The 25133-nt window shown below is 46.9% G+C and overlaps 1 protein-coding gene across 6 annotated transcripts in view; it reads right to left on the reverse strand.

The window, feature by feature from the left end:
• The window catches only part of arap2 (ArfGAP with RhoGAP domain, ankyrin repeat and PH domain 2), a 710987-nt gene that overhangs the window by 104159 nt on the left and 581695 nt on the right, over positions 1-25133 (reverse strand). For all 6 annotated transcript variants that reach the window (XM_085968379.1, XM_085968416.1, XM_085968406.1 and 3 more), the window contains 2 exons: positions 16288-16435; positions 4554-4622 (listed from right to left, as the gene is read on the reverse strand). In XM_085968379.1, coding sequence (XP_085824505.1) covers positions 4554-4622; positions 16288-16435 — 217 coding nt within the window. The remainder of the gene's footprint in view (positions 1-4553; positions 4623-16287; positions 16436-25133) is intronic.

The raw sequence follows: 25133 nt of genomic DNA on the forward strand, positions 1-25133 counted from the left end.
ACCTGCTTTGCAGCGCCGGCCGTCTCCCGAGTGCTGCACCCTCCGTCTCTGTTTGCCTTCGCCTTCCGACTCGCTACTCGGCCCCGCTGCAGAGCCACCCGATCGAGCCCCAGCCCGCCACCCAGGAAGGATTAGTGCAGTACCTGCCACCAGCCCGGCTAGCTGGTGAAACCACAGTTTTTTTTTGGTTTTTTTTCTTCGACCTTCGTCTGAGGAATCGATCTCCTTGAGGTGCTGCCAAATTGCAGGTAAGTCCATTTCCAATTCGTCGCCACTGTTGTATCCGTGTGTTAATGGAGACACGGAATGCAGGAGTTGGTTTAACAGGTGTTTACTGAACAAAGTCTGGAGGTGAACTAAAAGATACAAGACGCTATACAGGCTTATATACCCGAGTGGTCACTACCGGTATTACAGTACACAGGGGCTCTTAAAGGTACATACACTACACCCAGTGCAAATGTTTCTCAGGCAGCGCTTCGTTCATTTTCAGCTCCCGTTAACCCGAGTTGCCGATGACACCAGCAACTCTCGGGTTGGCCATGAATTTCCCCCCCTAAGTTTTCCAAAAGTAAGGCCCCGATTTTCGGGCAGCTGTCGGGCGGCTTTTCATGCGGTCGTGGTCCGAAAATTGCGGAAAAGGCGGGTCGGGACCCCCCCCGCCTGATTCCCCGCCCCGTCCGACTTTCGGACTGCCGTTTTCACGTGCCCCGCTTCAGTCCCGCCCGCCGCTGGTGGGACTGGTCGTCGGAGCACTAACAAGCAATTATCTGCTTGTTGAAGTGGATTTTCCCGTGCCGTTGCGACTTTGGGGCTTTCCCCACCTGAAACCCGTCTGCGGGGAACCCCGCCAATGAGAGCTGGTGTGAAAACAGCTGGCTTGCTTGCTTGCAGCAGCAGGTCGCCGAGGGCTGAAGATATTTAAAGAGGCAGCATTTGCAGGCTGCAGGACCTTGTTGATCAAGGCTTGGGGTAACTATTTGAAGCCTTAGGAGCAGCTGCAGAAAGTTGGAGCCTCACACACTTCTTCAGTGTGAGCTCCTGGGAAGCCACTCTCACCACCCTAACTCAGGACCTCCTCAACTGAGGCATCTGCTAGAAGCATGGGAGGCCTTTGGCACCTTCCCTTCCTGGCATTAGAGGATCTCCAACAGCAGAGGTGGCAGCAGCAGAACCAGGAACAGCAGGATGATTACCAGGAGCACCAGGCTGCTGCTCACTCACCTGAAGCTGCACAAGCCAGAAGGGGCCAGCGCTTGGAAGTGGCTTGAGAGCACCTTGCTGCGCTTTAGGGGGCCAGTGGGACCCGTTTCTGCACTGGCATTCCTACTCAGAAGGACTTCCATGAAGATCTGGTTTCTCTGTTCAACAGATGGCCAACGCTCCTCAAGAGATGTCATTCTCTTATGAGCACTCACCATGTTTTCCGTATGCTGGCGAGTTATCTCCTCCATGGAGGTTGCCAACCTTTCCATGGTGCTGTGTTCATGCACCAATGACTCCACAAAGGCTCTGCTCATGGTCGCTATGGACTCCTCCATTCGCTCCACACTTGCAGCGACCCTGGAGACAAAACCTGCCAGAGACTCCTGCATCTGTGCATGGAGATCCATCACCTCTTCTCTTGCGGATGGACCCAGAGGCAGAGGGTCGAGATGCAGCGCAGATGAGCTGAGCTGGATGAGCCCTGCGCCCTCCGACGAGGACTCTCCACTGCTGTCCCTGTCTCCAGAATCTGCTGAGGCTCACTTGTCAGCTGTGAAACACCAGGTGACAACACTACTCTATGTCCCAAAGGTCCCCCCGAGGTGTGAGTGTCTGCGCTGGTGCTGGGTGCGCTTACTTCTGCTGACGCTGCACCCTCAGAGGTTGGAGCTTCCTCTGAGGAGTCTGGCTGCACAGCCTCTTCCTCCTCCACAGTGAGGACGGGGGCTCTGGATGGTACTGTGGGGGAGTAAAGGAAGGAGTTAGAGATGTAATGCCAAGGTTCCTCTGGTGACTCCCAGCGAATTGGCATCTGCTGACACCTGCACCCATGCAGCATTGGTCTCAGTGGGAGGCCTCTTCCTCCCTGGCCTAGGGAAGAGGACCTCCCTGTGGGCCCTAACCCCATCCAATAATGCCTGCAGTGAAGCCTCGTCGAATTTGAAGGCAGCTCGGGGTCTGGCACTGGCCACAGCTGCTGCAGGCTCCTTATGCCATCCTGTATGGTTCATTTGGAAGCCTTCAGAGGATGCAGTGCTTGCCATGGACCTTGAAAGCACCACGAATGATGACATCATACTGTGGGGATTTCTGATTCGATTTAGACAATTAGCAAGGCTTCCCACATGCTGGGAATTAATTGGCCAATTGAGGGAAAATTGCGTGGGGCTGGCTGACACTTTTTTATGTGTGTCAGAAACCCCACATTCGGGGAAATCCGACCATTTCCCACACAAGCCGAAAATCGGGGCCTAAGAGTTTTTGTCTCCTCCCCAGTGCAAAACCAGTCCATTATGCAAATGACATTGAATTAAAATTCCATACTATGGCCATATTATGCTGTTGGTGTTCTTGATACTGGCAGCCAATCAATAAATTAAAATTTAACAATTCGCGATGAAGCTGTCATTTCTTTGTTTTAAGTTATTAAAAATGTGCATTTTTTAGACTGATTAAAAATTGTAACATATATAAATGAATTAAATGTAAACTCTTTCATCTCAAAGCAATCAGCTAATTGCAAATGGAAGCAATGAATATGGCTGAAATTATTTATTAACTATTTTTGTTCTTGGAATGTGGGCAGCATTGGCAAGGCTGCATTTATTGTCCATCCCTAGTTGTCTTGAAAAGGTGGTGGTGGGCCGTCTTTTGGAACCATTGCTATCTTTGTGGTGATGGGGCTCCAACAATGGCATTAGGTCGAGAATTCTAGAATTTTGACCTAGTGAAGATGAAGAAACAGCAGTATATGTCCAAGTCTTGATGACCTGTAACCTGAAAGGGAATTGGAGGTGCTAGTGTTCCTATGACATTGCCACTCTTGTTCTTCTCAGTGGTAGAGATAGTGTGGATGGTAGGTGCTCTCAAAGTAAGCTTGGTGAGCTGCTGTGTGCATCCTATGGATGGTACATACTGCAGCCACAGTATGCTGGTAGTGGAGGGGGTCAAATATCAGTTCAGGCATACCGATCATGTGGACAGCTCTATCCTGGATGGTATTGAGTGATGAGTATTCCATCAGATTCCTTTACTGAGTTTTGGAGATTATGGAGACGCATAGAGGGGACATAATGTGAGTCACTTGTTGCAGAGTACCCAATCTCTGCCCAGCTAAAGTACATTCTGTGTGCCTTGCTTTCAGCAGTGTTTCCTACAAATGGTATTCAACACGAGAGACAAGGTTAGGAAAACAGAACAGCAAGAACTGGCAACAGGGGCTGCAAAAGGTGGAAAGAGAGAGAGAGGAAAGGAGTTCTTAGCACTGAATGTAAGAAAGAGAGGTTCCAAATCCAGTCTGGTAGCAATGCTTGCAAATGCACTCCCTTAGTGAATGTGCTAGGATGCAATGGTGCAATTCTTTTTGAATCTGGTAACTAGAAACCAATTCATACATGGCATTAGGCACCATCCCCAGAATATCACAACAGAAAGACTTGCATTTATATAGTGTCTTTCACGACCACCGGACATCTCAAAGCGCTTTACAGTTAATGAAGTACTTTTGAAGTGTAGTCACTGTTGTAATGTGGGAAATGTGACAGCCAATTTGCACACAGCAAGGTCCCACAAACAGCAATGTGATAATAACCAGATAATCTGTTTTTGTTATGTTGGTTGAGGGATAAGTATTGGCCAGGACACCGGGGATAACTCCCCTGCTCTTCTTCGAAATAGTGCCATGGGATCTGTTACGTCCACCTGAGAGCGCAGATGGGGCCTCAGTTTTACGTCTCATCCGAAAGACGTCACCTCCGACAGTGCAGCATTCCCTCAGTACTGCACTGGACAGCACTAAAACATTAACCATATCAGCACCAGTACTCTGTAAAACTATGCAATTCTGACCATTCATCCAAACAGTGTTGTGTTGCCATGCAGTGGCTCATAAAAGCAGTACATATAGTACACATCTGACCAGTATGTGAAGAAACCTCCTTTAAAGAAGTCTTACTAAAATCTATAAAATAAACTGTATGGCTTTAAATATTTAGGGGGTGATTTTCACTCAGAAGTCGGGAAGGAGGCGGGATTGCAACTTTCAGGCAGTTAATTGTCACTAATCCCTTCCCACCTCGGGTAGGCGTGTCCCAGTGCGGGGCGGGTACCCGCCTCCTTTGAAACTTACATGGAGGCGGGTTGGGGGCGGGATGGTGTCGGGACCCCTGAATTTGGGACTTTAACCCCCCGCACACCTACAATCCCGACTCCACGGGTCAGTTAAAATCGAGGCCTTAAAGTATGAAAACTAACTGTTCACTGAATAGAATACTTTTGATTTGATGAAATTATATATATATATAAAAACATAAATCAAAGGTAAATATTGCAAACCAACATGTCCATACCTGTGTATCTTTCCATGTTGTTATGAAGCTATTTTCTATCTCCATCTGTTTCACCTGGTCTTCATTAACCTATTTCAAACAAAGCACAGAAACATTTATTAAAAAGTACAAAGAAATGATAATTATCTGTAGGTGGCAATCAAAAAAAAAATTAACCAATCCATTTATTCCATGAAGAATAACTTAGACAGATGGATGGAGGACAGCTATCCTATACCTAGCCAGTAGAACTGAAAATTAAATGATAGTCCTCCCTTGTCTAGGTTACCTGTCCTTTACGTTTTAATAAATCATTTAAAAAAATATTTTTTGCAGTTAATTTGGGGTGTAAAAGAAGTTATCTGACTATTGAATCTGCAAGGGTTTCCAGAAGAACTTAGTGGCAAGTCTGCTGGGAGAATGAGCAAACTGAGGGAGAAATTCCTGCTAGAAGACTAAATCCGGCATTAAATGCAGCTTGTCACCTTTTTCCCCAACAGTGTTATTTTTCCAGAGCTTTGTCCTCCTACACCAGTTCTTGTGTTTGATTTATATATAATGTAATATGTATATATGTATATAACATATAATATATATGTATAGATATATAATATACATATATATATGTAAAATATATATCTATATATATAAAAGGATCGTGGTGTCTGTCTGTCTGTCCGTCCGGGGTCATCACTCAAAAGTTATAGAGCGTACCTACACATATGTTATATCAAAAGAAAGCTTATGATTAGGGGAGTCTCATAGGTGTATTTACTTTTGGTCAGACAAAAATTGTTCGGACAGGATACAAAAAACTTTCAAAAATCCGCTCATTAGCGGTTGGCCAATCATACGGGGGAATCCGCTCATTAGCATTGAGTGACGTGAAGGTTGACCAATCCTACGGGGGGAGCATGCTGCATCACGGGGGGGTGTTTCATGGTGTGTGTGGGTGGGGCCTAATCTTTCAAACTGCCGTTAGTGCCTCACAAAATGGCGGCCGCATCCTCTTCACCTACAAAATCTCCCTCCGGCTCTCACCTTTTAGCGGGGGAGAGGCTGCTTTAAATAGACTCTTCATCTCTTTTATTTTTCTTTTCTCTGGCCGGCTACGCGGAAAAACAGACACCACGTGGCCCGAGAGACAGCGAGCGGGGGAGCAGCGGGCGGCGGGCCACAGCGGGAGCTGAGCTCGGGTGAGCGGCGGCGGGCTGCAGTGGGAGCGGGCCGCAGTGGGAGCTGAGCTCCAGTGAGCGGCGGCTGAGCTCCGGTGAGCGGCGGCAGGCTGCAGCGGCAGTCGGGCCGGGCCTGAGGCGCTACGCCGTGCACCGGGGGCTCCACTTCACCGAGCGGCAGGGATCCATTGGGCCGGGCCTGAGGTGCTAGGCCACGCACGGGGGCTCGGTCGGGAGCGGGAGCTCAAGCTCAAGTGAGTCGGGCCGGGCCTGAGGCGCTAGGGAGGGAGAGGAGAGGGAGGGAGAGAGATGAAAGGAGGAAGAGACAGGGGGGAGGGAGAGAGAGAGGGGGAGAGGGAGGAGGAGGGAGGGAGAGGAGAGAGAGAGAGGGGGAGAGGGAGAGGAGAAGGGGAGGGAGGGAGAGAGAGGAGGGAGAGGAGAGAGGGGGGAGGAGAGGGGAGAGAGAGAGAGAGAGGGGAGAGAGAGAGCAGCAGGGAGAGAGAGGGGGAGGGAGAGAGAGAGGGTGAGGGAGGGATAGAGTCGAAGGGGTGGGAGAGGGAGGGAGAGCTCACCTTCTTCCTTCCTTCCTTCCTTCAGCCGCCGCAATTCAAACTTCCCCGCCGACCTCACCAAAATGGCGGCCTCCCTTCTTCTCCCGCCGGGCGGCTGAGTCCATCCCCTTCCCCGGGGTGTCTTCCTCTCTTCTCTATCTCCTTCCCCTCACTCTCTCATTCCTCTCCCTCTCTCCTCTCTCTCTCCCTTCCCTCTCCTCCTCTACTCTCTCCTCTTCCTCTCTCTCTCCTTCCCTCTCTCTCTTTCTCTCTTCTTCCCTCTCTCCCTTCCCTCTCTCTCTCTTCTCCTTCCCTCTCTATCTCTCTCTCTCCTCTCCCTCCTCTATCTCTCTCTCTCCTTCCCTCTGTCTCTCTCTCCTTCCTCTGTCTCTCCTCTCCTTCCCTCTCTCTCCTCCTCTCCCTCTCTCTCTCCTTCCCCTCTCTCTCTCTCTTCCCTCTCTCTCTCTCTCCTTCCCTCTCTGTCTCTGTCTCTCCTTCCCTCTCTCTCCTCTCTCCTTCCCTCTCTCTCGCTCCCTCTCCTTCCCCCTCTCTCTTTCCCTCTCTCTCTCTCTCTTTCCCTCTCTCTCCTTCCCACACAGACAGACAGACAAACTCATTTATACTATATCCTTTCCCCCCGGTCTCCCTCTCTCCTCTCTCTCTCCCTCCCCCCCCCAGTCTCTCTCTCTCCCGTCTCTCTCTTCTCCCCCCAGTCTCTCTCTCTTCCTTCCCCCTCTCTCTCTCCCTCCCCCCTCTCTCTCTCTCCTTCCCCCTTTCTCTCTCTCCTCCTTCCCCCTCTCTCTTTCCCTCTCTCTCTCTTATCCCTCTCTCTCTCTCCTTCCACACAGACAGACAGACAGACAAACTCATTTTATATATATATAAAATTATTTCTACTTTTTTCATAACAACATGCCCTCAAAAAAACCTCGGCACCGCCGGGCACTCCAACTAGTATATATATATATGTACACGCACATGCACACCTATCCGCACACATAAAATATCTGCACGTGTACAATATATATATAAATAATATACATACATATACACACACACATACCTTTGATATACATTGTTCTGTCTCCCCAACTTCTTTATTCAGTTGATTAAAGATCCAAGTGTATGCTTTCTATTTGTGTGCCGTAATGATTTAGTTTGGTCTTCAAAGTTTCCTTCATTGTTTGCCTTTCTTTCATACAACTGAAAATTCTAATGCTACTGTGAGATCTTGCCAGCCCTGGGGAGGCGGGTTTGGAGGTGGGACTGCCGTAAATTGGCAGAATCTGGGGGTGGGTACCCATCCCACCTCCGTGCCATCTCCCAGAGGTGGTTATCCAACAGGTAGTTAACAGACAGTTAAGAGGATTAACCTCATTTTTCCACCAGAGGCGCAGGCTTCCCGATATTGGGAAACCCCGCCAGGGTCACCGAGGCGAGCAATGGGTCTGCGGGGTCCAAAAGTGCGCTGTGGAGTTAAGTGATGGTGCAAGTGTGGAGAGGTGAGTATGTGAGGTGAGTGTAAAGTGATAGCAAATGTTTACTTCCCTTTGTTTCTTCCTGCAGGCTTCAATCGTTGGGGATGCAGAGAGTCTCGCATCTCACCGGCAGAGATGACAGGAATGGCTGCTGTGTTCTCCAATGCAACAACCATCTAATTTCTGCTCACAAAAGAGGTTTGATGAGTCTTGAATACAAGAACTCATCAAACAACAGAGAATGTCCGTGTTTGACAGCTTCACAGAGCTGTCAAACGATGACAATTCATCTGTCAAAAATTTTCGTCAGATGAAACGTCATGCGCTGACGTTCTCGGTAACCGGCTTCTCCTTAATTGGCCTGCTAAGCCCGCTGGGTGGGCTTAACAAGGTCAATCAAGGGAAAATAGCGTGGTTGTGCCACAAGTCGATGGAGGCAGAACTAAAACCCGACAAGCAGCAGTTCTGCCTCCAACGCAGCCCCATTGACAAAATCGCTCCCTACCACTCAATCTCTATCTTTCCTCTCTTTCTAAGAACTAATCTTCTTTGGACTCCAAAATTATTCTAGAGAGTGGGGATAACTCCATCACAAACCATCTCCTCCAACCTCCCTACCCTACACTTTCAGCCCTCACTTCAGACACAAAGGGCTGGATTTTACCAACCTCGGCGGGTCTGTGGCGGGTGATGTCAGTCGCGGGTCCCGGCCTCGCTGCCGGCTCCAGATCGCTGTCAAAAATGATTTTCCCCCGATTGGACTTGTTAAGCCCGCCCAGCGTGCTTGCCGGCCAATTAAAGAAATCAGTCTGATGACGTCATTCGATGATGCATCATCAGCCGTTTTCCTTAAAGGGACCATGAACAAATAAATTTTGACATTTGTGCTGTCAGTGTTCTACAGCACTGAGGTGCTGCAAACACTGCACAGAGGTGCAGGGCTGCACCCAGGCTCTCCCATGACTCCTTCCATATGCTTATGGAGGGAGCCACAGCACGCAGGGAGGTTCTCTTCCCTCCCAATGGGCAGAAGAGACCTCCCCAGGAGACCAACGCAGCCTGGTTGCACATTGCACAGGAGGACACAAGCAGGGATGTCGTAAAGAAGAGCAGTGGCACAAACATTTCAATGGTCTCAGTAGATCAAGAAATGTTACTGCAAAGTCACACTCAACCTCATCCTGCTGTGCCTCATCACATCCCCATCACTCTGCCTTCCCTACCCTACTCCTGCACATCCTTACTCACACAAACTTACCTTGCACCTCCACCCATCCCTCCCTATCTACATTATCACTTCCTCATCTCACTAGCCACCCCTCATACTCACCCTCATCCTAGTCCAATCATATCAACTAACTACATACAACACTTGTGTGTTTTAGCCAATGTTCATGTGAAGTTTCTGTTAATGTGCTGTCAAACATTTAAATCTTTATTTTCAACACTTTGCGTTCTTGGACAGATTTGTGTGCACCTTTGGAAGTGGCTTAGTGAGTTGCAGTAAATGGTGAGACATAACGGTACCTCCCGCAATGGTGATGAGTGTGAATGGAATGGCTTGGGCATTGTAGGGATGCTTTATGTTGTTGGTGTGGGGTGGTGCCAACCTGGCACATCATGTGGCAGCCAGGGTGTAAAGCGTCAAGTGAAGTAAATCTGGCCATGGTGAGGGTATCCCTGGCCTCCCGAGCAGCAATGTGGTCGGGTGCTGATGCCCTCTGTCCTGTGCAACATCAGTTGATTGTGGAGAAGGTTGATGTTGTTGTTGATGCTGCTGGTGTGCCTGGTGTTTCTGGTGTTGGGGCTGATCGTGGTGGGTTTCTAAGGACCAAAATGAGATAATTTCAAGGGCGCCGATGCTGATGTAATAGATGGTAGGTGAACTTGAGATGACAGAAGCAATCTGTCAGTGGTGAGAGAGGTTGTTCTAATGAGGTGACACTGGATGGAGAGTTTACTCCAAACACTTGCAACCTGCATAAAGCTCAATCTGAGCTTGGAAAGTGAACCGGTATGAGATGGAAGATTTTATATCACATTTGCTGCTGTCAAGTAATGAGATGATTCCATGGTCATACAATTCCTGACCTGCTTACCTGACGTGATCCCCGAGCAGCATGGACCCCGTGGGCAACCTCGTAAAATGGTATGGTGAGCTCAAAATACTTCTTAATGGGCTGTAAACAAGGTCATAATGACCTGAATTGCCTCCCCCGCTTCTGCGTGTAGGGTCTGTTAAGCGCTGACAGACCCGACATCTGGGAAAGGCACGTGGTGGTCATTTGACAGCGGGGTCCCGACCCGCTGTCCAAAAAAAAACATTTTCCCACCTGACCCGCCACCAATCGTGCCCGCTGACTCCTCGAAAAAATCCACTCTAACTGTACGAGCTCATGATTTCTTTGCATCCAAAATTGCGGCAATCCATTTAGTTGCCTACTCCCTCCCCTTTTGACTCTTAGTCCTCTCCAATGGAGCGCAAATTCCTATACTCTCTGCTTTCATTGAAACATTGGAACAAGTGTTCTGCCATTCAATTAGATCATGGCCGATCGGTACCTCAACTCCATTTATCTGCGTTTGTTCCATATCCCTTGAAATCATTACCTAACAAAAAGCCAAGTTTATGCAACCCGTCCTCATAATTTAACCCTTTACGCGCTGGTTTAATTCTGGTGAATCTGCACTGTACCCTTTCCAAGGCCAATATATCTTTCCTGAGGTTCGATGCCCAAAATTGAACGTGGTACTCCTGATGCGGTCTGACCAAGGCTCTGTACAACTGAAGCATCACTTCCTCACTTTTGCATTCAATTCAATTTGTGTTACTGGACAAGTAATCCAGAGGCCTGGACTAATGATCTGGAGACACGAGTCAAATCCCACTACGGCAGCTGGGGAATTTAAATTCAATTAAAATAAATCTGGAATAAAAAGCTAGTATCAGAAATGGTGACCATGAAACTACCAGATTATCGTAAAAACCCATCAGGTTCACTAATGACCTTCAGGGAAAGAAATCTGTGGCTTTAGCCGGTCTGGCCTATATGTGACTCCAGACCCACAACAATGTGGTTGACTCTTAACTGCCCTCTGAAGTAGCCTGGCAACTCAGTTGTATTCAAGAAGGCGGCTCACTACCACCTTCTCGAAGGCAATTAGGGCTGGGCAATAAATGTTGGACTTGCCGGCGATGTCCACATCCCATGAATGAATAATAAAAAATGTTTTCACTGAGCGGGTTCAAAAGCTGTTTGGAGCAATTTCTTTTACACAGAGGGTTGTTGGAGCATGGAATGCTATGCCATAGGGAAGGGCTGAAGCAGAGACCACTGCATCTTTTAAGGGAAAATTGGATAAATATTTGAAGCAGAAAAATATTCACTTGTCCAAATGATTTCTACTAGGATCACAAAATGACACACATCATACATGTATGAAACTATCATGCTTAACTGAATGACTCAGACCTTGGCACAGTTTAGAATTGGTGATTTTAGTTCATGGTTTCAAAATGGACATGACTACTCGTTCATGATAAAACACAATTACCTCAAATAAAATATTACAGGATTAGTGCTAATCATCCAAATTAGGACAAAAAGTACTACCAAATAATATTTTCCTTTACTTCCAGAATCAAATATTTAACATTTATGTACTCGCCCCACCATTGGCGACCTAGGCCTCACGCATTGGGATTCCTTTGTTAGAAATTAGGGGTGCCTAAAAATGTATATGGCTACGCAAAAAATAGTGGGCTAGATTTTCAGTATAGACAGTTTTGGGGCGCTAACCTTAGCGCCCGCCCGAAGTTAGCGCCCGCCCCAAAGTAGCGCCCCGTTGCCGGAAATTCAGTGGCTTCGCCCTAAGAGGTTGGTGGAGCGCTAAAAGAGGCGTTCCACTACTATCTTTAGGCGCTAAGCCGGCGGTGCAGAGCGCAACACCCGAGCTCGGGCGCAGCGCACGGCAGACACTCTGGTGCCAGTGAGCTCTTAAAGGGGAAGGGTGCATGTGTTTTTTTCAAAGGCAGAGTCTGGGGGGGAAAACAGGAGGAGGAGGAGGAGGAGGAGGAGGAGGAGGTGGTGGTGGTGGCCGGAAACATAAATACACCGTTCGCAACAACACACTGGATCCTTCCACACAACACATGCAGACTGCCTTTTATAGTGCAGGAGGAGTGCCCTTTAATTTGCGCTCCCCAGGGTGTGTTGCGTTCCATTTTACAAACGCTCTGGACGCCAGCCGCACAATGGGGCGGTCCGACTGAAGTTTGGATTCGGGGCGGCCAAAGGGCGTTGCACGAGGATGTGACGTCATTTTCTGCGCGCGCATCCAGGCGGCCGCTAAACTTTGCGCCGGCGCTAACGGGCAACTTAATTTGGGGCGGGGCGCAAACTGCGCTGCGCCCGGGCGCTACACGCATAGCGCCCGAAAATCACTTCTCTTAAGGCGCTAACTGCTGGCGCAAGCAACTGAAAATCTAGCCCACTGTGTTTAAAAATACTGGGCTAGATTTTCAGTTGCTTGCGCCAGCAGTTAGCGCCTTAAGAGAAGTGATTTTCGGGTGCTATGCGTGTAGCGCCCGGGCGCAGCGCAGTTTGCGCCCCGCCCCAAATTAAGTTGCCCGTTAGCGCCGGCGCAAAGTTTAGCGGCCGCCCGGATGCGCGCGCAGAAAATGATGTCACATCCTCGTGTAACGCCCTTTGGCCGCCCCGAATCCAAACTTCAGTCGGACCGCCCCATTGTGCGGCTGGCGTCCAGAGCGTTTGTAAAATGGAACGCAACACACCCTGGGGAGCGCAAATTAAAGGGCACTCCTCCTGCACTATAAACGGCAGTCTGCATGTGTTGTGTGGAAGGATCCAGTGTGTTGTTGTGAACGGTGTATTTATGTTTCACCACCACCACCACCTCCTCCTCCTCCTCCTCCTCCACCTCCACCTCCTCCTCCTCCTCCTCGTCTTTTCCCCCCAGACTCTGCTTTTGAAAAGAACACATGCACCCTTCCCCTTTAAGAGCTCACTGGCACCAGAGTGTCTGCCGTGCGCTGCGCCCGAGCTCGGGCGTTGCGCTCTGCACCGCCGGCTTAGCGCCTAAAGATAGTAGTGGAACGCCTCTTTTAGCGCTCCAGCAACCTCTTAGGGCGAAGCCACTGAATTTCCGGCAACGGGGCGCTACTTTGGGGCGGGCGCTAACTTCGGGCGGGCGCTAAGGTTAGCGCCCCAAAACTGTCTATACTGAAAATCTAGCCCACTATGTTTCTGCTTGAGGCAAGTAAGAGGTTAATGTCTCTAAGTTATGTTTTACTGGGACTGCATAAGTTTCATTTTTCTGGAGGCTTGTATTAGACTTTGAGACAAAATATCTTTAGTTCATTAGATTAGATGAGGCATAGCATGGCCTTGCCCTGCCAAGCTAGCTGTCTGTAAGTTAGGGTTTTGACTTTGTTAATGTATCTTCAATTTGGCCAATGAAGACCCAATCTATGTTTATTCCATTATTACTTATAACTATATTATAATGCTAAGATAGAATTTGGAGTTAGTTTAAAAAAAACTACTTATGAAGATAATTAAAAGCTAATTAGGGCTGAATTTTGTCAATGGGGACGCGTTGGGTACGGGACTGCTGGTTGTCTGGTTTCAGTCCCAATGACGTCCGGCCAACCCACGTTATTTTCCCTTGATTGACCTTGCAGGCTTAGCCGGCCAATTAAGGGAAAGCCGGTGACAGATGAATTGTCGGCGTTTGACAGCTTTGAGAAGCTGTCAAACACTGACAATCTCTATTCTAAAGTGAGTCCTTGTACTGAAGACTCATCAAAACCTCTTTTCTGAGCAGAAATCAGATGGCTGCTGCATCGGAGAATGAAGCAGCCATTCTGTCATCTCTGCCGTTGAGATGAGGCACCTCTGATCCCCAAGGGTTGAAGCCTGCAGGAAGAAGCAAAGCTAAGTAAACTTTTTCTAACACTTTGCACTCACCTCTCATACTTACCTCTCCACACTTGCACCCATAACTCACCTCCACAGCGGACTTTTCGATCCCTCTCACCCCCGCAGACCCACTGCTCGCCTCGCTGACCCTGGCGAGGTTCGCAGCTGTCGGGAAGCCCGCAGTTGTGTGGGTAAAATGGGGATAATCCTCTTAACTGCCTGTTAACTGGCAGTTAATTGGCTGTAATCCCCTTCCCGCCTCAAGGAGATGGGTCACTGCGCAAGTCGAGGACCCGCCACCCGGGAAGATGGCACGGAGGTGGGTTGGGAGCAGGTTCGGTACCCGCTCCCAGTTTCTGCCATTTTCCCGGCAGTCCCACCTCCATACCCGCCTCCCCAAGGCTGGTAAAATTCCCCCCTTAGAATAAAAGGAATTTAGGGGCGTTAAGGTATCCATCTCAGGATTTTGCAGTTTGCTAGATGAAAGTGAGATAATGACCGGCTGAAGTGGGACAGCTCTGGCTTGTGCCTCATGATTGAAAGGGTACAAGGCCAGGCCTAGTACCAATTGTGCCAGGGAGGATGGGGACAAAGAGAGATAGGACCAATTCCAATGAAGGAACCTTCAAAATGTAAAAATGTCAAAGGACATGAGACCACTTTGAGGGAGGGCTTTCATCCAAGAATTGAGACAAAGAACTCGATGCCCCATTGGGTACTGAGTTTTATGGGGATCCTCTATAGGTTAAATGGTCTTGTCAAGAATTTGGCCTCAGGCCCACCCCTAAAAAGAGAATAAAAATAACACCCTGAGGGCTTGCCCACACAGACGGTGGAGAGAAGAGCTAAACAAAAGTTGGGCTGGTCGAGCGCTCTTTCGAGAGTGATCCCATGCTCACCAACTTGGAGGATCTGGACGATAGGAAGAGAGGCCGCAGGCCAGAGAACTGTTTACGCACGCCAGCTGTCTGTCCGATTGGGGCCGGTACCAGCTGCTTGTCACGGTCGTATGTTTTTGCTGTATAACTAGCATGTTATATTCCATCTTAAACTCTGATTAAACACAGTATACCCACCATATTGGTTTGCACTCGATCCTGTTTACCAGAGATACGTGAATCTCTACACCTTCCTTAAACCCTTCTGCCTCTCTTCCTTTAAGAGCCTTCATAAAACCCACTTCTTTGACCAAGCTCTTGGTCACCTCAGTTAACAGCCCAGAAATTCCGTTCGCAACCCTCGCGCGGGCGGAGGGCTGCGATCCGGAAAAATCTGCGCCTGGACCGGAGGGCTCCCGGGACACACAGAATTCCATTGCTGTGCCTCTTCAAACTGCCGGTGTGCAGGGCACGCGTATCCCAGGGGCGCAGGTAGTTCGCAGCGTCCCTGGGATCACGTGGGCCATGGGGAGCCAATCAGAGCAGGTAATCTCTATTCATAGATTTGACAGGAAGACCTGTCAAATCTATGAATAGAGATCCGCCCCAAAACATAAGTAAAACTTCAAATACATTTTTTAAAAAATCACATTTTTAAAATGACTATAAATTACATAAATTAACTATTTTAAACAAAAATTTAAATTTTTGAAAAAAATAATTAAAGTTTTTAATGGGGCTAAAAAATAAACTTACCTTTCTTTAAAGTATTTTAAAATGATAAATCAGTGGACATTTTTTTTTCTTTTACTTTCTTCACCTCTTACCTTGTTAAAAGCAAACCTTGCACCTGCTTTTCCAGGCACAGCTGTTTCAGACTTACCTGGACTGAAGCAACTGCTAAAAAAATTGAAGTTGCAGCCGTACGCGCTGCCTATCCAGCACAGGCATTTGACCTGTGAAGCCCTTTCTTTGAAGAATGGAAGTTCCGGTTTGCAGCATCTGCACAGTGCATGCGTAAAACCGGCACTTCCGTTGGCCCTACGGGTGAGTACACAGCGTGTACATACCCATAGGGAACGGAATTTATGGGGCAATATCTCCTTCTTTGGCTCAGCATTCATTTTTTTGATTACGCCTCTGTGAAGTGCCTTGGGACGTCTTTCTACTTTAAAAGGTGCTATATAAATGTGAGTTGTTGTTTCAAACATTCAACAGCACTTATAAAACTCAGTCCAGTTTAGAAAAAAATGGTAAAATAGAAATTTAGCCAGTCTAGCCTATCTCTAATATTCAGACTCCCAGTTTCAAAGGAATGAAATTTCTCTCAAGAAAATGTAAACCAGTTGTCTATTCTTATCTATTAGTTATTATGTCCTTCATATTTTCTTTTTTTATACAATTCTGCAAGGTTATTTGACTACATATGACAGATTAACTACTTTGGTGACATCAATTCCATTAAAAAATTAGAACTTCTAAAAATACACTTTAATGGTCAGATGAGGTCTTAAGACTAGATCTGGATAGCAAAGCATGCAAAACATTCCTTGTTTATTGTTCTGCAGTAACACGTGAAATGTATTAGATATAATCTTTTGTAAATAACTGGATTTCTTATTTCTAGACAAACTACAGAAATTATTAAGTGCACTGATTTACAGCAATACAGTATTAAGTTACACCAATGTAGAAATTACTATCATTTTATGACCAAAAATATGTACTTACACCAAAAAGTTGAACATACAACTTGATAAGATCCTCCGTCACATTCACTTCTTGTTTAGTTTGACCTTCTGTTTGGAATAAGTAGGATGAAAACACTTGGGACAAACTGTGTGAGTTCATCTGATTCATCTTTGAACATTTCTGTACTCTGTAGGAGGGGAAGGAGTAATTTAACATATATACAACTTTACTGCCACAATGACGCATTACTGCTCTGGAGGTTTATGTAAAACCACAGCTTCTTTATCGCCAAGGAAAAATATCTGAACACTTTGTGATGCACCGCTACTTTTTCCATATTATTTAACAAACAGAGCCATTGTGTAGTGTAGTATGTTATATAGGCCCTAATTTTAAATGGAGGGTGAGTACGGTGTGAGCAAGGCCCAAAGCAGATAGAGAACCCGGGGACTTTGGGGCCCAGCCGATCTGATTGTTTGAATAAATGTTCCCAGAGTCTCGCCCAAACCCGGTCAGATCCACTGCCTTGCCAGTGGGTGTGAGTGGGAATTTGGTGGCAGGTGGCCTCAGCCAGGGGCCGTTCCCATGGGTCCTCGGTTTCAGTTGATGGCAGGGCCGAGGGGTATGGGTTGGGGGGGGGGGGTGGGGAGGGTAGTTAGGAGTCCGGGGCAAGGAAGTCCCAAGTCTTCTGGGGCCGAAAAGAGCACTCCTGCTCATCCTGGCTCACAATCTGGCTCCTGGCAGGGTTCCGAATAATGGGCCAGAATTTACAGTCTCTGTGACGGCATAGCATACGCAATCGTAAGCCTTCTGAAAGGCCCCAAAAGCTCCGGGTTTTTGCATGTGCTGCGCATGCGCGAAAACCTGGAACTTACGATCTGTCAAGGTACGCCTTGAGAGATCTACCGAATCGACTAGTAAATCGCTTTTGCTGGGGCAGAGTTGGGCTATTTGCCCAGCAATTGCCCATGAAACTCTTATTGCTGGTAAAAGCAGGCATAGGGCCTGCTTTCACCAGTGTAAGGGTTATTATAAATCTTAAATAAAAAATTAAAAAATAAAAAATGATGCACACTTAAAATTAGTTTATGCAAATATTGGCCCGGATTATAATGTTTAAAATTATTTTTCAAAAAATAAAAATGTTATTGTATTTGCTGTAATGAAGGGACTTTTAATTAAATTTAAAAATCAGAACATTTATATTTATTACAGTTGTCCAATTTGTTTAATTATTTGGGGATCCCAGTAGGATTTATAGAGGATTCCGTTCGGAAGTGGAATCCTCTTTTCTCATCGGAGGGCCTGGCCCACGAAATCCCAGGGACGCTTCCAAACCGCCTGCATCCCTGGGATCCGTGGGCCTTTACGCAAGCATACGGCTGGAGGCCCAGGACCCGAACTCTCCATAGCTTTGGAGCCAGAAGTTAAGTTCGTAGATGTTTCGCGGGTTGGAGGCCTACTCCAGAGGTACACATCCGACCGCAAATTCAGGGCCAATATTGTCGATGGGTCCCGATGACATCATCAGGAAGCAATCTGCTTATTTAAAGATGGACATTGCTTCCTTTCTGCGGTTATCCCGCTCACCTGCTCAAAGGAGCAGGTTAAGATTGGGACACGGTGGAAAGGCAGCAGGATAATAGGTGGTAAGTGACTGCCCTCATTTAAATCCCTGGTTTCCATCAGGTGGGGAGAGTTAAAATCAGGGCCAATGTTTCAGTTAAAATGATCCATATTGCAAAGCTCTTATAGTTTGCCTCTAATTTGATCACTAATGCTGTTTCAGCAGGATGGGTTTAAGTAGAGAGAGAGACATGTTGGGCTTCACCAATCAGATGTTGTGACCTCAAGTAACTTTCAACAAACTCTATGGAGGAATTGAACTTTATTACAATAAGTGCTACAGCAATAAGTGCTACAGCCTTGGGTTGCCACAGAAACGGAATACCCTGGCCCTTTTGTCTCTAAGGGCCTGAGGGAGAGGTAGAAAGGCTCTAATGACAAGAGAAGCTGGAGAATGAGACTGGAAGCTGGAAAAGCTTTTTCTGAGATGTACAGCAGCAAGTGACCTCTCCTGAACTAGACATTACACAGCAGCTAGAAAAAGTTTCCCAGTAGCAGCTTAAATGTATATCTGTCTGAAATGTCTAACTAGGAACACACATACTGGAATTAAGAGAGGCTTTTAACAGTTTCACCAATATACAGAGGGGTTGAAATTGGACATCACGAGTGGAAGCATGGGTGCTCAGAGGTCCAACTTAGGGGCCAATCTCCCGTGGCCAAATAGTGGAAACACGTCAGGCCTAGTGCGTTCAGGATTACCAGATCTTGAAAGGTCCGCTGTCGGCCACCACTCACCCCATTCCCGATTGCCTCTACCGCGGACTCATCTTGCTGCCCCTTCACGACCGGTGAGCTGCCCCTGTGGCCACGACAAGTGCCCGCAGCTCGCCAGTAATAAACAAATGAGGCTGGCAGACTAACTTGCTGCAGTGCTGAAACCGTCCTTATTAGGCGCGTGTACTGTACTCTGACCGTGCTCCAATTCAGGCACAACCCAATTTCTAAAACTCAAGTGTTTCCAATCACATGTTTGATGAAGGTGATAAGATTGTCAGTGTACTGGTACTCCAGTTACATACTAAAGGCAATAGAACAAGGGACAAGGGATATACAAAAATGCATTAGAAATAAAAGGGGGGCTTTTGGCAGTTACAAAAGACTAAAGACGGAAGAAGCCCTAGAGGAGTATAAAAAATGCAGGGGCATACTTAAAAAAGAAATTAGGAGGGCGAGGAGGGGCCATGAAATAACACTGGCGAGCAAAATAAAGGAAAATCCTAAGATGTTTTATAAGTATATTAAGGGCAAGAGGATAACCAGGGAAAGGGTAGGGCCCATTAGGGACCAAAGTGGCAATCTGTGTGTAGAGCCAGATGATGTAGGCGGGGTTTTAAATGAATTTTTTGCATCTGTGTTCACTATGGAGAAAGACGATGCAGACATAGAAATCGGGCAAGGGGGCTGTGACATACTTGAACATATTAGCATCGAGAGGGAGGAGGTGCTAGCGGTTTTAGCAGGCCAAAAAGTGGATAAATCCCCAGGCCCAGACGAGATGTATCCCAGGCTGCTGTGGGAGGCAAAGGAGGAGATTGCAGGGGCTCTGACACAAATTTTCAGAACCTCTCTGGCCACAGGGGATGTACCAGAGGACTGGAGAACAGCTAACGTAGTACCATTATTCAAGAAGGGTAGCAGGGATAAACCAGGGAATTACAGGCCAGTGAGCCTAACATCTGTGGTAGGGAAATTATTGGAAAAAATTCTGAGGGACAAAATTAGTCTCCACTTGGAGAGGCAAGGATTAATCGGGGATAGTCAGCATGGCTTTGTCAAGGGTAAATCATGTCTGACAAATCTGATTGAATTTTTCGAGGGGGTGACTAGGGGGGTGGATGAGGGAAATGCTGTGGATGTGGTTTACATGGACTTCAGTAAAGCTTTTGACAAAGTCCCGCATAGGAGACTGGTCAAGAAGGTAAGAGCCCATGGGATCCAGGGTGCCTTGGCGCGTTGGATCCTAAACTGGCTGAGTGGCAGGAGGCAGAGGGTGATGGTCGAAGGTTGCTTTTGTGACTGGAAGCCTGTGTCCAGTGGGGTACCTCAGGGATCGGTGCTGGGTCCCTTGTTGTTTGTGATCTACATAAATGATTTGGATGAGAATGTAAAAGGTATGATCAGTAAGTTCGCAGATGACACAAAAATTGGTGGGGTGGTAAATTGTGAGGAGGAAAGCCTCAGGCTACAGGACGATATAAACGGGTTGGTCAGATGGGCGGAAAAGTGGCAAATGGAATTTAACCCTGAAAAGTGCGAGGTGATGCATTTTGGACGGACAAATAAGGCAAGGGAATACACAATGAGTGGTAGGACCCTAGGAAGTACAGAGGGTCAGAGGGACCTTGGTGTACATGTACATAGATCCCTGAAGGCAGCGGAACAGGTAGATAAGGTGGTTAAAAAGGCATATGGGATACTTGCCTTCATTAGCCGAGGCATAGAATATAAGAGCAGGGAGGTTATGATGGAACTGTACAAAACGCTGGTGAGGCCACAGCTGGAGTACTGTGTGCAGTTCTGGTCGCCTCACTATAGGAAGGATGTGATTGCTTTGGAGAGGGTGCAGAGAAGATTCACCAGGATGTTACCTGGGATGGAGCGCCTCAGCTATGAAGAGAGGCTGGACAGGCTGGGGTTGTTTTCCTTGGAGCAAAGAAGGCTGAGGGGGGACCTGATTGAGGTGTACAAAATGATGAGGGGCATAGATAGGGTAGACAAAGAGGAACTTTTCCCCTTAGTAGGGGGGTCAATAACAAGGGGGCATAGATTCAGGGTAAGGGGCAGGAGATTTAGAGGGGATTTGAGGAGGAACTTTTTCACCCAGAGGGTGGTTGGAATGTGGAACTCAATGCCTGAAAGGGTGGTAGAGGCAGGAACCCTCACAACATTCAAGAAGCATTTGGATGAGCACTTGAAATGCCATTGCATACAAGGCTATGGACCAAATGCTGGAAAATGGGATTAGACTGGACAGGGATGGATGGGCGGCGCAGACACGATGGGCCGAAGGGCCTCTTTCTGTGCTGTAAAACTCTATGACTCTATGACTCTATAACACATTCCATAAGAACATAAGAAATAGGAGCAGGAGAAGGCCATACGGCCCCTCGAGTCTGCTCCTCTATTCAATAAGATCATGGCTGATCTTCGACCTCAACTTCACTTTCCTGCACTATCCCCATATCCCTTGATTCCTCTGAAGTCCAAAAATCTATCTATCTCAGCTTTGAATATACTCAACGACTCAGCATCCACAGCCTTTGGGGTAGAGAATTCCAAAGATTCACAACCCTCTGAGTGAAGAAATTCCTCCTCATCTCAGTCTTAAAAGGCTGACCCCTTATCCTGAGACTATGTCCCCAAGTTCTAGACTCTCCAGCCAGAGGAAACAACCTCTCAGCATCTACCCTGTCAATCCCCCTCAGAATCTTATATGTTTCAATGAGGTCATATCTCATTCTTCTAAACTCCAGAGAGTATAGGCCCAATCTACTCAATCTCTCCTCATAGGTCAATCCTCTCATCCCAGGGATCAATCCAGTGAACCTTCGTTGCACCGCCTCTATGACACGTATATCCGTCCTTAAATAAGGAGACCAAAACTGTGCACAGTACTCCAGGTGTGGTCTCACCAAGGCCCTGTACAATTGTAGCAAGAGTTCCTTACTCTTGTACTCCAACCCTCTAACAATGAAGGCCAACCAGCCATTTGTCTTCCTAATTGCTTGCTGTACCTACATGCTCTCTATGTTTCTTGTACTAGGACACCTAAATCTCTCTCAACACTAACATTTAATAGTTTCTCACCATTTAAAAAAGATTCTGTTTTTCTATTCTTCCTACCAAAGCGAATAAACCTCACATTTCCCCACATTATACTCCATCTGCCACCTTATTGCCCATTCACTTAACCTGTCTATATCCCTTTGCAGGCTCTATGCGTCCTCCTCACATCTTACTTTTCCACCTAGCTTTGTATCGTCAGCAAACTTGGATATATTACATTTGGTCCCCTCATCCAAATCACTGATGTAGATTGTGAATAGCAGAGGCCCTAGCACTGATCTTTGCCGTACTCCACTAGTTACAGCTTCCATGGTCCCAAGTTAAAAAAACATTTATGAATGTGCCTCCCATCTAACATTTCACATATTAAATATTGGTTTTATTTCACCTAATGATAATGACATTTGGCCCACTGAAAGTAACTTCAGTGCAAGTCAACTATTTTGAACTTTATATTCCACTAATAAAAGCAGAACATGCTGGAAATACTCAGCAGGTCAGGTAGCATCTGTGGAGAGAGAAACAGAGTTACCATTTCAGGTCGATGACCTTTCATCAGAACTGAAAAAAGTTAGAGATATAACAGGTTTTAAACAAGTGCAGAGGCAGGGAAAGGAGGGAGGGGAGGAAAGAACAAAAGGGAAGGTCTGTGATGGGGTGGAAGGCAGGAGAGATTCAATGACAAAAGGGATGATGGTGCAAGGCAAAATGGTGTGGTGTTGGGGCAAGTGAAGAAACAAAAGATGGGTGTAGAAGAGGTGTAAATGGGAATAGCAGAATCCGAAAAAATGGGGGCAGAGGTTATGTTCTGAAATTGTTGAACTCGATGTTGACTCTGGAAGGCTGTAAAGATGAGGTGCTGTTCCTCGAGCTTACGTTGAGCTTCATTGGAACAGTGTATGAGGCCGAGGACAGAGAGGTCAGAGTGGGAGTGGGGCAGAGAATTAAAGTGACCGGTGACCGGAAGCTCGGGGTCACACCTGCGGACTGGGAGGTGTTCCACAAAGCGGTCACCCAATCTGCGTTTGTTCTCCCCTATGTAGAGGAGACCACATTGTGAGCAGTGAACAGTACACTAAATTGCAAGAAGTACAAGTAATCGCTGTTTCACCTGGAAGGACTGTTTGGGGCCCTGGACTGTGGGACGGGAGGAGGTAAAAGGGCAGGTATTGCATCTCCTGCGCTTGCATGGGAAGGTTCCGTGTGAAGGGGAGTGGGTGTTGGGGGGTGATTGAGGAGTGGACCAGGGTGTCGCGGAGGGAGCGGTCCCTTCAGAATGTGAAAGGGGAGGGGAAGATGTGTTTGGTGTTGGGATCATGCTGGAGGTGCTCTGCAGTACAGAGTCCTGGACTAGTGATGCATCTAAATATTTGCCTGCACAATATGATATACAGAAGGAAAAGGATCTAAATCCTGAAAAACACTGATGTAGAAAAAAGTCAGCTCTGAACAAAAGGGCAGCGGTCCCATCTTTTGCTAATTTGTTGCTACAAAATTATTTGCAAACTAACTGCATTATAACTGAAAAAAAAATCTGATGAATAGTTTTTTCCCCCATTTTCTCTCAGATTTAGATTTATTTGAGAATAACGTGCAAAGATGTGCAACACTGCCCTCTGCCTTCTCCAGTTAATATACATATTTTTAAAAAGGATTGTTCAGGTTCCCACATTATATATTTTCCTTCAATATCTTCTCAGAATTGTCTGACTTTTTTGCACTCAAGCTGAAGGATGTCACTGTCGGGGAATGGAAATCATTTCCTCTTTGAACCCCGTGTCAGTACCAAGCCCTGTAAGGTCAAGTACAGCCTGGGCCAAATGCAAAGTGAAGCTTCCTTCCCTTAAACTGTCCCCAAAATGTACCTAACAACCATCTTAGATGATCTCCTACAGCAGCAGTGTGACTTTATTTCCCACATCAGCTGTCCTAGAGACCTCTCTGAAAGGGATTACAATTCAATACCAAATTAATATTACTGTCCCCATAGAAGTTGGTTAAGCAAACCCAAACTAATTTCACTTAGGACCCTTATCGCTGGTCGAGAGAAGAGACAATCTCCCATCAGTCATGTGTGTATTCAACTCTAGCTCCAAGAGATGAAGGAGTATGCTAGTCCTGTTTCATCTATTCCCTGCTTCTATATTTAAATTTTTTGTTTTTTGCAGCGAACAGATGATATCAGTAAAAATGATGATCACCTGTGTGACGTACTGAAGAAGTTAATTAACAATTCAATGCTAAGGGTGAATTGAATTTGTACCCCCCGCTATTCTGGGGAAACTGACAGTAATTATATGGGTTTATCAGAATGAATCACCATGAACCAAGAAAATTCAATGTATTATATTTATTCCCTGATGCATGGAGCACAGCTAGCATAGTGAAATTAGTTGACTTGGCATGCGCGCTAAAAATACACACACACTTGCATGTGTTTTGTAGGGCTTGTACTTAATACACCCCAATACATTAATATTTCATGGATTGACAGGTTTTTGAGACCTAGGGTACATGGCAGACATCGGGGCGGGGGAGATTTAACACCCCACCCCCGATGAAAACTGAGCAGGGGGGTTGGGGGGCGGCAGTTAAAATGGAGCTGCGCGTTCACCCACTCCTATCCCGTCCCGATCTGGCCGGTTACAATTTTAAATTGCAGGCGGCAACGACACCTGCCTGAGGCCGGTGCCTTCTGCCGGGACGAGAGTTAGACCTGCATTGTAGGCTATACTTTATGAATTTATGCTATCGGCACAGAGCTTCATTCGCATGCATCAGGAGTATGAGCACAAAGGTTAGCGGACCCCACAGGATCTTCCATCCATTCATCTTAAAATTCACTCTTACATGAAAGGTAGGCGATACTATTGCACATTGAAACTCTGGCTCTCCTTTGTTTGGCAAATCAGTAGAAACAGAGAGAGATGAAAAACATAGCCACAACTTAGTGAGACAGTGTTAGAGCACTAAAATAACAACACAGAATGCTGGAAAAACTCAGCAGGTCAGGCAACATCCGTGGAGAGAAATTTGAGTTGACATTTCGGGTTGAAACCCTTCTTCAAAACTGGAAAGAAAATAAAAAGATCGAAGGCAAAGCTGTGATCGAACAAAAGAAGTAAAAGAGACAATAAAAGGTATGCGAAGCCAGATGAGATGGTAATGGGCCCGTGGAGACAAAAGGCAGCTGAGATTAGGTGTAAACATCTGCAGTATTTTGCTATCGTAGGTGTAAAGTGTACTGGCAGGATAAGGACAGCTGCCAGGTGAGAGAGAGAAACAAAAGGAAAGGAGCGGGGTGGGGGGGGGGGGGTAGAATAAAAGGACCCAAAACAAAGGGGTGGAAAAAATTTAAAGGAAAAAAGTAATAGGGGCCGAGGTTAGGATCTGAAATTGTTGAACTCGATATTGAGTCCGGAAGGCTGCAAAGTGCCTAATCGGAAGATGAGGTGCTGTTCCTCGAGTTT

Source organism: Somniosus microcephalus, chromosome 2 (assembly GCF_052327205.1).
Source record: "Somniosus microcephalus isolate GS21.2 chromosome 2, FLI_Smic_1.0, whole genome shotgun sequence".
NCBI classification, from domain to species: Eukaryota; Metazoa; Chordata; class Chondrichthyes; order Squaliformes; family Somniosidae; genus Somniosus; species Somniosus microcephalus.